Raw genomic sequence first — 13,748 nt, 5'->3', positions numbered from 1 at the left:
CTCAGCGCATCACAACTCAGACAGAATACTGTGTTCTGTGCAGTAAAAACAACGCTCAGTGATACTTTCATTTATTTTACTTTTAGTAATAAATTTTTTCTATCTCATACATGATTGGACACATATTTTGCTTTTAAAATTAACAGTCACAAAGAAAGGAACAATGGTTTATTTTTGTAATCAAGGTGACCACGCAGCTGAATCTTAAGGCCTCAACAATGTCGCCTCTTACCACTCTCACAACCGGAAGGCCTTCTGCTCCGCTTCTTTCTGGTGAAGGGTGATTTGTTTGTCCAGGGGTTCCCATTGGTCAGGCAGTTAGACAGTTGGCTCCCCTCCACTCCTGCTGGGCTGCTGCAGGGTTCCACCAGGTGAACCCGCATGGCCAGCGCACCAGCTGCGGCATTCCAGTGCAAGTCTGTGTCTCCACGCTTCTACCGGGGCTGGCCCAGGAGTCCTGCCTTCGCTGCCAGGGCTTCATTCTGCTGGATATGATATTCCTGAAATCTCATGGATATTCTCTGTGTCATTTTTAAATATTTCTGTAAGCAATGTTCTGAACAGGTAACCTAGAAATACAAGGGGGAGGTCCAAAAGGCAACACAAAAATAAACATTCTTGTATTCTGAAGGAGCCACCACTGGAACTTTGCTTTTCTTTAGGTAGATCTGCACATTAAATGTATCCTTGGCTTAAAGCAATAATCTGCTTCAAATTGTTTATGCTTTCATCCACTGGCAAGAATGAAAGTTGATAAAATCCCTATAATCTACAGGCATCAGAAGCAATGGTGTGCTCTGCCTTCACGAAAGGTCTGGACCAGATTTTCTATAAACTCAAGGCCCACAACCCTACCTTCTTTACTAGACTGATAAATGTATACCCAGCAGAAGGTTTCTTCCTTTTTAATGAGAAACTTGTTTCTGCATAGTCTTAATTCACAACCTTTACTTTTCTCTTGAGCAAGGTCTTGTTATGCAGCCAGGACCAGTCTGGGATTCCAGAATCTTCTGCCTTAGCCTCCCAAATGCTAGGGTTCCAAGCACGTGTAACTTCACCCACCTTAACCCTTTTCTTTTTAATATCAATTGAGGTGACCCAAGCTCAGAAAGAATGAACCTGCCAGGTTCTCCTCACAGGCAGATCCTAGACTAGAACGTATACATGTATACATGTAAATGGGTGTAAATGCCGGTAAAGTACAAAAATTCACAAAGGAGACCATGAGAAGGTAATGTAAGGTGATAAGGATGGACTGTGGGCAGAAGGACACATCTCAGTCATGAAAGAGGATAATAAAAGCTATTTTTTCCTAGTGTAATCTGTGGTAATTTGTATTTTTTCATGGTGGATCTGAGGTCAAGTTTCTGGATATTCAAATAGTAAGAACCACATCTGCATGGAGGAACATCTGGCATGTGTTATTTCTGAGGCAGGACTGAAAGTTGGGTTTGTTTTTCAAGTCCGTCCACCACCTGTGCAGCGGGGACTCGGCATGACTGGTCACTGAGGATATCTGTCCCATTTTGGAAAAGGGACTAAAAATTTTACAACCTTAATCTTTCTCCCTTTTTCCTGTTTTCTATCAAAACATTCTACTATAGTGTTATTTAATATGTAAATTGTATTTCTATAGATAAAGTATGGTTTTTAAAAACAAGAGTATCACATGATCAAGGTCCATCATCTACAAGTATGAAATTGGCAAGGAATAGTGAAAACATATTCCTTTAAAAAAGAAGTATCATACTTGGTATCTCTCTTAAACTTTGTAAGTTAAATTACAAATGAAATTAGATTTTGGCACAATGTTTATTGACTTCTCAGCAGATATATAAACATCTTTCTTTTTTTTTTTTTTTTTTTTTTTTTGGTTTTTCGAGACAGGGTTTCTCTGTGTAGCTTTGCGCCTCTCCTGGAACTCACTTGGTAGCCCAGACTGGCCTCGAACTCACAGAGATCCGCCTGGCTCTGCCTCCCGAGTGCTGGGATTAAAGGCGTGCGCCACCACCGCCCGGCTATAAACATCTTTCTAAGGACACTCACAGTTGAGATGCCGATTAGGACTGGGTTTTAGTCTACGCGAGTGTTATGTACCACCACACTCACACTTCACGTTTTCTAAAGCCGACCTAAGTTCTCAGGGCCGGTGAGAGCTGTGCCAGGCTTCTTTAGCCTGCCGACTTGACCCCCAGGCAAACACAGACCATCTGCTGGACGTGCACCTCGGCCATCCACGCCACGCTTGGTCTCTGAAGTCTGCCTGGTGCAGTGCGACTGTCAAGTCCCACCTGGCATCATGGTCTGGCGTCACGGGTTCGTGACTGATTTGGTTTCTCTAAGCAATGGTGGATGTGAGTGGCAGCCCGGTCAGAAGAACATGACATGCTTAGATGGCTTCTGTGATTTGTAACAAACTTGGGGAATTTTTAGTGAGCAACTCTTTTCCTACCTCTTCGGGCTTCACCTCTCTTGTTGTGAAGTCTTTAACACAGTCCAAAAAGCAGGTCTCTGTAAGCTTATTGTAGGTTCCCAGGAACTCCTTAAACTGGAAAGAAGAAGTGCTTTCAACTCAGGCAAAGACGCTCTGAAACGTCCTGACGCTTAGACAGACTACCCTGGCACGCCCCTCCCCCCTTCGTTTGGACACCTCTGCTAACTAAGTAGCTTTAACGTACAACACAGGGTCTTACTTTCTAGCTGGACTTTTCTCCTCACCCATTGGTCCAATACAGTTTTACAGCTAGCTGCAGTGGAGTGATGTCTGATATCCTGGCTACTTAAGGGGCTGAGGAGGATCACTTGAGTGTAAAGGCTTAGAAGCCCAACTGAGCAACATAATAAGATGCTTTTGTGGCTTCAAAAGCAAAATAGAAAATGCTTTATGTCATCTCACAGACATTTTAATGTTTTGAAATGTGGTTTGGGGGCATATATTCTTCATTTTGAGTAAATATTTAACTCATGATGATTCCACCCTCAAGCATGTAGCTCAGGCTGGCCCACCTCTACTGCCTTTTGAGAGGGTGTTTCTACATAGCCCTACTGTCCTAGAACTCACTATGCAGACCAGGCTGGCCTTGAACTCAGACAGATCAGTTTGCCTCTGCCTCCTGAATGCTGGGATTAAAGGTGTGCACCACCATGACAGGCCAAGATCCCTTCCCCTTAATTATAGTATCTTACCTGTTTTATCTGATCGGATTCTGGTATCTGTGCAGCCATATTCTTTCAATGTGTTTATTAATCACCTGATTTCAAAGTTAAAAAAAAAAACAACAAAACTTGTCAGTTTATATATTTTTAAGATACTCCAAGAGTAAGGGAGCTGTTTATATTTTATAAATTTCTAACTACATATAATCACAAACCATCCATAATCTCACCGATTTTAATGTCAAGTTATTTTTGAATGCTAGCTATGGAACTACAGGCCCTGTCTTAGTCACATACCCAGTAAGACAGTGCCCTACTGTCTTGCCAGCTACTCACTAAAGCCCCTTTCATAGTAAGGATTTAAGGGAAACCAAGGAAATTCTTCAATTCTCCCTCAATTTCCCTAACTGTCCTTTGGTTGTAATTCAATCTGTGTTACTAGTCTATGTAACACAAAGTTCTGTCAATTGCTGACAGACACCATTTACTTTAGCAAATCTTACTGATGATCAAATCAACACTGGTTCATGAATGACAATCGAGGTCTCCAACAAAGTTACAGGAGTTTTATGGATTGTGAGTTACCATGCGGGTGCTGGGAATTGAACTTGGGTTCTCCAAGAGCAGCAAGTGCTCTGAACCCCTGAACCGTCTCATTTTGATTAAATCATGTGTGACACATGATAATCCCACTCATGACCATGAGTGTACCACCCCACTCCCAATGAGTTTTCGATCCTTTTTTTCCTTCTAAGATGTTAGATGACCACTGACATTTTTACAAAGTCAGACATAAGGGAAGGCATTAGATCTTCTGTACTTGCTATTCTGGTCCCATTCCACATGGTACAGCCCAGTTTTCTCTGAAGTAATGACTAATGAAAAACATAACTGTGTTTATTTCAGAGGATGCCTTAATAGTAACAGGATATAAATTCTTCTTCTGTGTGCCAGGTAGAACAGTACTGCAACTTGATCGGTGTTAAGTACCACTGACCAGTCAAAGAAGCAGGCCTCTACAAATACCATGCACCATTCAGGGGTGGTGCAGATGTGCCTTTTTTTTATCCACTCGCCACACACAGCTGGAAAGCTGGGCATCACAAAAAAAGGAAATCTAGGCAAACAGAGGCAGCGAGCAAGCAGCAGACTGACAGGGGCCTTGGGATCCAAGCACAGGGACGAATTCTTTGTGAGCTTTCTGTTTCTAAGCGTCAAACTAGAGAAGCTGGCAACCTCCAAATGGGATCGGCAAAAAACAAGACTCCCCCAAAGCCTTAGTCTAATCAAAACGCCAACAAAGGACCAGCAAAAGATAGAAAATCACACACACACACACACACACACACACACACACACACACACACACACACAAACACACACACACACACTAGCAAACACCATCGCTAAAAACAAAAACAGGAAACAACAAAAATTCCAATGGCCCATACCCCCACCACCATTAGCTTAAGCCAAACGGGAAGCCTCGACTTAACCCCCGAGAGGCTGCAATGAGCTACTTTACACTTGGACTAGAGTGGTGTCAAGAGAAGGCTGATAAGAGAACAGGATTTTATTCCCATCCGCAGAGCCAAGACCTAACAGTCAGTGAAACCTTCCAAGAGACCGGCAGGCCCGAGGTACCTGTCGTCCTCTCTCGTACTCCACAAGGCCTGGTGGAGACTCAGGGTTTGCGTTCTTGCCCTTCTTCCCATGATGATCAGGCCTCCTGTGGTGCTAGCAGAGGCTACACAGGGAGTGTGTGCCATGTTAGCCCCTCTCAGCCAGGGAGATACATAAGGACTGATAGGTCTCCTCATTTGGCCAAAGACATAAACCTACAAATTCAAGCAGGTGAATGAACCTTGAACAGCATAAACTCAATGAACTCCACATTAATATAGATTATAGTCCTTCATGCCTCAAAAAAGATATTATTTTTTGTTTTTCCTTGAGATATTTGTTTTCCTCAAGACAAGGTCTCACTGTGTAGCTTGGGCTTGCCTCAAACCCATGCTCCTCCTGCCTTGGGTTCTTGAGTGTTGGGGGTGATGACAAAAATTCAACCCACATTCCTATTAGAAGTGGGAATACTTGCTACTAAGACTGGAAGCAAGCAGCTGAGTGCTATGAGTAATCCCAGTATTTGGGAGGTAGAGTGGAGGCAGGAGGATCAACTTTGTAAGAGGTAAGTTCAAGGCCAGCCTGGGCTTCTTGAGACTGCAGACAGAGGCCTGTTATGAGGTACAAGGAAACCATTACTAAGTGTGGTGAAGCAAAGAAGGGAGACCCAAGACATAAAGGCTGGAAGAGGGCACAGACCTATCCCCATCTGAGATGACACTCTCCCGAACCATCTACAAGACAGGGAGACCCAAGACAAGACAAAGGCTGGAAGAGGGCCACAGACCTACCCCCATCTGAGATGACACTCTCCCAGACCACCTACTACAAAGAACTCAGAGCCCAGTGGGAGCCCAGCAAGGTCTCAGTGACACACACACACACACACACACACACCAAACTGCACTCCCGCAACTTGGTCTCAGTGACACACACACACACCACCAAACTGCACTCCCACAACTAGGTCTCAGTGACACACACAAACACACACACCAAACTGTACTCCCACAACTAGAACAAGCACATGCGCAATGGAATTAAATGTAATACTAATTACCGTGACTCCCTTCCAGAAAGATTCAGAGGTCAACCTATCAAAACACGTACAACATTTAGATCTTGAAAACTATAGAAAAACATCAAAAACCCCCAAAATGGAGAGGCAGTACTTAGACAACAACAACAACAAAATGAACTCAGCACCATTTCTGTGGGATTCTTGTTTCTTTTGCTTGGTTTTGGCATTTGTTTATTCCTTTTTTGTCTCTTTGTTTTGATTTTTGTTTTTGTGGGGTTTTGTTTCTTGTTCTGAATAAAGAAGATAGGTTAGCCGGGCGGTGGTGGCGCACGCCTTTAATCCCAGCACTCGGGAGGCAGAGCCAGGCGGATCTCTGTGAGTTCGAGGCCAGCCTGGTCTCCAAAGCGAGTTCCAGGAAAGGCGCAAAGCTACACAGAGAAACCCTGTCTCGAAAAAAAAAACCAAAAAAAAAAACCAAAAAAAAAAAAGAAGATAGGTTAAGGAGGTAAGGAGGACTTGGGAGTAGTTGAGGGGGGTAGAAATGGTCAAAGTACATTATATGAAAACAAAAGAATTCTAATTAAAAAAATACCAAAAAGAGAGGCATTTTATGTTCATAGACCAAAAGACTCAATATAATAAGAATGTCAACTTCCCCAAAACTAATACACACACTTAGTGCAAATCTTACTAAGATCTCAGCGAGAGATCTTATATAGGTAAGATGATGTTAATTAAAAGGACTGTAGTAGCTCAATGAAGACTAAACTGGGAGGGATCAATTCACCTGATTTAAAAACCTTCACATAGCTAGTAATCAATAATCAACAGAAAGAAAAAAGTCAATTCTAAAAGATTATGTACTGTATGACTTTATGAAATATTCTTTTCTTTTTTTGGAGACAGGGTCTCACTATGCAGTGCTGACTGGATTGGAACTCACTATGTAGAGCAGGCTGGCCTCAAACTCAGAGACCCTCCTATTTCTGACTCTGAGTTCTAGGATTAAAGACATACACCACCACGCCTGGCTGAAATATTCTTGGAATGATACAGAATCGTATGAATGTAGAACACAGCAGGAGTTGCAATTGGCTATAGAAGGAAGGGGGTAGAAGAGCAGTGAGGTGTTGCTACATGAGAGACCTATGAAACAGCAATGTACTATACCATGACTATATTCTATCTGTATCCCAGGTGAGACACTGCACTCTAGCTTTGTAAGATGTTGCTTTTGTGCAAAGCTGGATAAAGGGCATACGTGATCTCTAATGTCACAGTTCTATGTGAGCCAGTAATAACCTCAGAATAAAGAGGCTACAGAAATGCTCATAAGTTAAGAGTGCTTGCTGCTCTTCCAGATAATCAGAGCTCAAGTTCCCAACACTCAAGACATCAGGCTGCTCATGGGCACCTATAATTCCAGCTCCAAAGGATCAAGCACCCTCTTCTGGCTGCCAAGTATCCTGCAGGGGCCTAAGATTTGGTAATATAACTTGCATAAAATTAAGTAGTAAACAAAGCTACTGTTTGAGGGGAACTTTAGAATGAAACATGCTTGCTTTATCAACACACTGTCAACATAAGGCAGCCTATCTCCAGTTCAAACCGAAAATGACACTTCTGATCTCCTTCCCTAGAGGTCCTGAGAAACTTACACGATAATAACGCCAAAATCTGGCTCTTTTCCCTATGTCTAACCTCGTGTTTCTTCAGGTTAAAATTCTTGACTTTTTCAGCAACACGTGAGTGGCATGATACAGGAAATCTTTAAATGTTGCATCAGGGATTGGTACACTGGGATGTCCCAATCCTCTCATGTTCCTGTCACTCTGGTCTCATGTAGCTCAGGCTGGCCTCTAACTTGTTCTGTAGCCAAGGATGACTTTGAACTCCTGATCCTCCTACCCAAATACTTCCCAAGTGCTAGGATTATAGGTGTGTCCCACCATGCCTGACTAAGTGATTTTATTAATGTCTCTTACTATGTCTCTAACAATCTCTTCCTTTTGTGTGAATCTGTGTCTATGTGTGGATATATATGCATGTGAGTCCAGGTGCCTCCAGAGGCTAGCAGAGGGTATGAGATCCCCTGGAGCTGCAGTTACAGCCTGACATGGATACTGAAACCTGAACCTCAGTCCTCTGGAAGTGCAGCAAGTGCTCTTAACTGTTGACCCATCTCTCCAGTAGTGGTTATTCTCTTATTTGATTTTGATTTCCCGAGATCACTTCAAATGGCTGGTTACAGTAGGGGCAAGTGTTAAAACAGGGTTACTTTCTGGTTATCCCTCTGCAACCTGGAGAGAACGGACAGCTTTCACTCGGGTCTATATATAATGGGTCTCTCTATATAATGACTATAGCAACAGTGTTAGTTTTGTGGCTAACCAACATCTCCTAGAAGTAGAGAACTTAAGAGTAAAGGTAGGCTACCGGCCATCAAGTGCAAACCTTTTCTGATGCATGAGTTTCCTTTCTGCTCTGGAAAAGCAACTGCCCCGCCTTTTGCTTGAATGTCTTCAGGGAGGCTGGATTTCTTACCTGAAAATTGAATGCATTATTATATGACTTTGGAAGGCTCTTTTAATGAAACCTGAATTTCTGTTGGCTAGCTAATTTTGTTTGGTTTTGTTTTTCGAGACAAAGTCTCTCAATGTAGACCAGGCTAGCCTTGTATTCAGAAACCTGCTTGCCTCTGCTTCCCTCGTGCAGCAAGCACCTCTACCTGCTCAGCTGCTCCTTGGCTTAAAAACTATTTCTAAGCTTGCCTTCATCTGTCTTAGCAGTACACAAACAGGACAGCTGTGGAGATGGTGCTCTCTTCCACTGTGTGAATGCTGGGGTCAAAGGTGTCACCATATACCCTATGCTCATTTATTTTATTTTATATTTTTATTTTCAATGATTCATTTATTTTTATCTTATGTGCCTACATGTCTGTATGAGGGTGCCAGATCCCCTGGAAATAGAATTACAAACAGTTGTGAGCTGCCATGTGGGTGTTGGGAGTTGAACTCAGGTTCTCTGGAAGAACAGCCAGTGCTCTTAACCGCTAAGCCATCTCTCTAGCCCCACTCCTTTATTTTAAAGCCTCTTCATTTTCATTATCAAACTGAATGACAGTATAAATCAGGTTTTCCCTTGTGCGCATAGGAGTCAAACCAGCGCATCGTGCATGTTAGCAAGTGTTCCATCACCTAATTACAGCTGCAGGCCCCTCTATCTTCTTACTAAGTGAAATTATTTTATATAGTCTGAAGTTTATAGTTCATTAGCATATTTTAAAAAGAAACACTGTCATGCTGACCTTAAACTTTTCTTCGGATTCTTCTGATAACTCTAAAAGAAAGCTAATAGTTCAAACACTGAATTTACACTTTCAGATCAACTAGAACAGCTCAGGACCACCAGAGGCACTCAGACCGTAAAATCCAGGATTTCCCCCTTACACTCTAACACCTGTATGATACATCCAATAAGCTACAATTATTACACAATATTCTCCAAATAGCCCAAAGTGTTATAAGATCTTTTGATTTTTGACTACATCTTCACATTTATTAAGTATGTCTATAATTAATTGTGTCCTGCTTTTTGAGACTTGGTCTCAGGTGTCCTAAAATTTTCTATGTAGCCCAGCCTGGACCTGAACTTGGGTCCTGAACTTGGTCACAAGTGCTGTGGGTACAGGTATGGACCACTGTGGGAGCCCACAAAGATTCCAACTTGTGGTTTGACTCAAAGTCAGAGACTCAGAGTTTATGTTGCCCTCCAAGGCTGCATAATAGGGTGCAAAGGCATGGTTACCAGGTGTTTGGAAGGGTCTACACTTGGTTGTACATTGTGCTTTGATCTTGAAAGGGGGCAGTCTTTTCCCTCTCCCCTTGCGAGTGTATAAAAAGCCCATTAGAAATAAACTCAAGGCTGCTGGGTATTGACCAGGCCCTCTCAAAGCTATCCTGTGTCTCTGTCTCTCTGTCTCTGTCTGTATTTCTTCCTATTATTTCTCAACTCCTCACCCCCTTTGATAGGTCAGGGCTGGAGCCCAGCATTGGGCCCTGACAGACCACCATGCCCAGCTTCTTATTTCTTCTCTAATGCACCTTGTTTTCCCCTAAATTTATTTCCTTCTCAGAAAGGAATTTGCTTCTTCATATCACATTTCCAGAAATCGAATACTGAGAAGTGATTAACCAGCCAGGCATGGTGGTTCATGTCTTTAGTCCTTAGGACTAAAGCACTTGGGGCTTTAGCACTTGGGAGGCAGAGGTAGGAGGATCTCTGAGTTCAAGGCCAGCCTGGTCTTCAGAGTGAGTACAAGGACAGCCAGGGCTACATAGAGAGACCCTGTCTTGAAAAAACGAAACAAAGAAAATGAACAAGGGCATGATGGGGAGATGATTACTCTATTTCTTTGTAAATCATATGCACATCTGTTCCAACTCTGAAACTAAATCTTAATAATGCTTAAATTTAATTTACAACAAGTGATTCTTCTGCCATCCTTGGCTACTTCAATTGTTTCTAGTCCCTGAATAACAGGTAATGTGATTCACAACCTTGGGGTTCAGTTGAAGCCCATGAATGGACAAAACCAAGGGATATGCTAGGGAACAAGACATACCTATCTATGGTCTTCAAGCACCTCTATAGGTTACTTATGCAAGACATTTGTCCCTTTTCATTGGCAAGACAGTCACCACCATAATTAAATGGGTCAACCTTCCATCACACAAAGTAGGCAAAATTTCCTGCTGGGGTACCCTAAGGCACACAGAATCACTTTAGTGGCGTTCTGCGCCTAAAAATCCAGGCTCTTACTCTGATCATGTGGGAATAATCAGGAGAATCCATACTACAGAATAACTGAGGACCTAGCCTTCAAAAATGGTATGAAGGGTGAGAGAGATACTCAGTGGTTAAGAGTCCTTGTCTCTTTGTTTCCAGTACCCACAGAGCTCACAACCAGCAGTACCAGGTCCAAGGGATTCTACACTCTCCTCTGGCTGCCTCAGGCACCAGGCAAGCACTTGGTGCACATACACACACACATACAAACACTCACATACATAAAAAGAAATCTTATTTATTTATTTTTTTTTTGGTTTTTCGAGACAGGGTTTCTCTGTGTAGCTTTGCGCCTTTCCTGGATCTTGCGCTGTAGACCAGGCTGGCCTCAAACTCACAGAGATCCGCCTGGCTCTGCCTCCCGAGTGCTGGGATTAAAGGCGTGTGCCACCACCGCCCCGGCCAAGAAATCTTATTTTTAAAATGTTGTGAAGAGTGGACAGTGGATGAGATTGAGATTAAGAGTCACTGCAATTCAGCATACTGTGTGAGCCTTAACTGTATTCTGAACCTGGAAAGAAGGTTTGCTTTTTGGGGAAGCAGTCAGTCCCTGAAAAGAAAGCCAACACAGAATTCCCTACAGGAATGAATTTATTAAGAAATTGGGCCCTGCCAGGTGTGGTGGCTCACATCTATAATCCGAGCGCTTGGGAGAGGCATCTGCTCTTTTGAGTTCCAGGACTGTCAGAGTTACATAGTGAGACAGAGAGGAGAGCGAGGGAGAGGGGAGAGATGGGGGTGGGGTGGACCATCACTTCCAGCAGAGGAGGGGAGGGAGGGAGGGAGGGAGAGAGACAGCAGATCACTTCCAGTTGTGGGACCTGGTCTTTTAAGAGTTTAAGGCAGCAGTCCCTATTCTAACAATAATGGCATTCGTTTTAGATAATTAGGAGAATCTAAATGTCATCTTATGTGTAATAATGTTCTGAGACTGTGTAATGTCCTTAAGGAGGCTGAAACAATTAGGGCCAAAGTTCATGATATCTGAAACTTATTTGCAAATGCTTCAGTGAAATAAAATTTATCTATAGATGTATACAGGGAGGGGGTGAAAGTGGAGGGGAGGGGGAAATGGTGTGGGGGAGAAAAACATAGTTTAAAAAATGTTAACAAAAAAATAGTAATTCCCTGAGCTACTTTTTGTTCAAGGGCTATCAGTATCTATTTTGAGAGTTCAAGTATCTAAATTATTTTATTATCTTTTTTTTTTTTTTTTTTGGTTTTTCGAGACAGGGTTTCTCTGTGTAGCTTTGCGCCTTTCCTGGAACTCACTTGGTAGCCCAGGCTGGCCTCGAACTCACAGAGATCCGCCTGGCTCTGCCTCCCGAGTGCTGGGATTAAAGGCGCGCGCCACCCACCCGCCCGGCTATTTTATTATCTTATCTTCCACATAGTCGTTTAGATTATAGGCAACTTTTTTGTTTGTTTGTTGTGGCTTTTTTTTTTTTTTTTTTGAGACAGAGTTTCTCTGTATAGCCCTGGCTGTCTTGGAACTCTATGTAGACCAGGCTGGCTTTGAACGCAGAGATCAGCCTGCCTCTGCCTGTCGAGTGCTGGGATTAAAGGTTGCCTGCCACTATACCCGGCGTTAATAGTAGACAACTCTTAAGTCAGTGTTAATCAGAGCTAAAAGCACTTGAAGTCCATTTCAAATCATTCAAGTCACTTTACTGGCTGCTGTTGCTCAGCGTTTTGAAATTGGGGGGGAAAGGTCATTTTTTTTTCCATATCTAAGTTTTACCTAGAAATTATGGAAGTTAGTTCACCTCTAAGGCCTCTGGCCGATCTGACATCGCCACTCTGTCTTCTAACCCACTTATACCATCGACAAGCAACATATTAAACTTGCGGGACAACAAAAGCGAAGGTTAACATACCAAAGTGATTAATCACAAAACTCATTAAATGGCAACACCACCACCACCACCACCACCAACAGGTTCTCCAAAGGTGAGACTTGCAGGTGCCTTTTCACTCTAGGCTGGCAGGGACGAACGTACGTACCCCAGGCGAAAACTTGTCACTCAACGTCTACATCTCACCCCGTTTTAGCTTGGCTCGATCTGTTTTAGCAGCCTCCAGCGAGGGCGCGGCGGGAAAGCTCTGAACCCGAGCGTCCTCCGGGAAGGAGAGCAGGGAAAGGGCGCGAGCCCTGGTGGTCTAGAGAGGGCAGGAGCCAGGGAAGGCTGCAGAGTCTCAGGCAAGGGGCTCGGGTCTGACAGCTCAAGGTCACCGGGGGGGGCGGGGGGGGGGGGGGGGATACCGTGCAGACCCAAGGCGAGCCCCGAGCCCGCCAGCCCGGGGTAGGCGGTGTCTTGGGGTCTCGGGTGACTACCCTCGGGTGACAAGCCCCCCCCCCCCCCACCGGGGGCTGTCTGGCCTCCCGCGGCGCCGCGCTGCCCGTTGCGCAGCCCCACGCCCCGCGTGCACGCGGCGGCTCCCCCCCCCGGAGTACCCTCCGGCCGCCTTTCTCCCGCCCCGCCGCCGCCGCGAACCCGCGATCCTGAGAGCGGAGGAAAAGCGAGCGTACTTAGCCACAGGCTCTGGCATCCGACGCCGGCCCCGGGCTGAGGGGCTGCGGTGCCCGAAGAGTCCGAGATCCGAGGGTCAGTATAAAAGAGGGCGCCGCGCCGCGGGAGAGCCGAGAACACGTAGGGGCACTGAAGTCAAGGTGAGCGTGGAGCCTCGGACGCAGATTCGATACAACCCGTAGGGACATGTAGGAGGAAAAGCCAGTACCCCAAGTGAATTCTAAAAAAAATCACCTAAGAATTAAGTTTTGGTATGCTCTGTTAGACAGGGCTCTGTATTGTCATTTTCCTTTTCCACCGCAACCGAATCTGTCGAGGTTGGTAGGAAGCCTCATATACTTACCCCTAGGTCTCTAACGGTCTACAGTTACTCGAGCGTCACTCACCCTTGATAAACGAAGGAGGTGTTCGTGGGCCGATGGAGAGTTCTTCGGCCCTCGAGGAACACCTAGTGTCGTATCCAAAAATAAACGCGAGAGGCTGCCTTTAAAATAAAAAAAAAATAATAATAATAATAATAAAGTCGCATCTCTTGGGCGTCTTTTTAACCTTGGGGGAACTTGTTT

The 13,748-nt window shown here is 44.3% G+C and overlaps 1 protein-coding gene across 8 annotated transcripts; it reads right to left on the bottom strand.

The window, feature by feature from the left end:
- Window positions 1-55: 55 nt before the first annotated feature.
- On the bottom strand, window positions 56-13,726 carry Timm9 (translocase of inner mitochondrial membrane 9). Of its 8 annotated transcripts, none has more exons than XM_052739644.1 (6): window positions 13,182-13,511; window positions 8,255-8,344; window positions 5,840-5,873; window positions 3,187-3,251; window positions 2,453-2,548; window positions 56-485 (listed from the first exon to the last, which is right to left on the bottom strand). In XM_052739644.1, exons 4-6 carry the CDS (start codon window positions 3,223-3,225, stop codon window positions 435-437), a joined length of 186 nt encoding a protein of 61 aa, XP_052595604.1. In that variant the 5' UTR covers window positions 3,226-3,251; window positions 5,840-5,873; window positions 8,255-8,344; window positions 13,182-13,511; the 3' UTR covers window positions 56-434. The 8 variants fall into 8 exon arrangements, with proteins under 8 accessions (XP_052595604.1, XP_052595605.1, XP_052595603.1 ...); XM_052739645.1 differs by having other exon boundaries at window positions 56-482; window positions 13,182-13,510; XM_052739643.1 differs by having other exon boundaries at window positions 56-500; window positions 13,182-13,505.
- Between the last annotated feature and the right edge of the window lie 22 nt (window positions 13,727-13,748).

Source organism: Peromyscus californicus, unplaced genomic scaffold (assembly GCF_007827085.1).
Source record: "Peromyscus californicus insignis strain IS unplaced genomic scaffold, ASM782708v3 Scaffold_15__1_contigs__length_86483966, whole genome shotgun sequence".
Classification (NCBI taxonomy): Eukaryota; Metazoa; Chordata; class Mammalia; order Rodentia; family Cricetidae; genus Peromyscus; species Peromyscus californicus.
The sequence above is the reverse complement of the archived record's forward strand: the minus strand, read 5'-3'. Positions and strand labels throughout refer to the sequence as shown.

Coding starts and splice junctions, on each gene's coding strand:
- Timm9 (XM_052739641.1), bottom strand. CDS start 3,225: ATGGCTGCACAGATACCAGAATCCGATCAGATAAAACAG. Junction 2,549..3,186: donor AATCCGATCAGATAAAACAG/GTAAGATACTAT, acceptor TCTTCTTTCCAG/TTTAAGGAGTTCCTGGGAAC. Junction 570..2,452: donor GAGAGGTGAAGCCCGAAGAG/GTAGGAAAAGAG, acceptor TTGTATTTCTAG/GTTACCTGTTCAGAACATTG.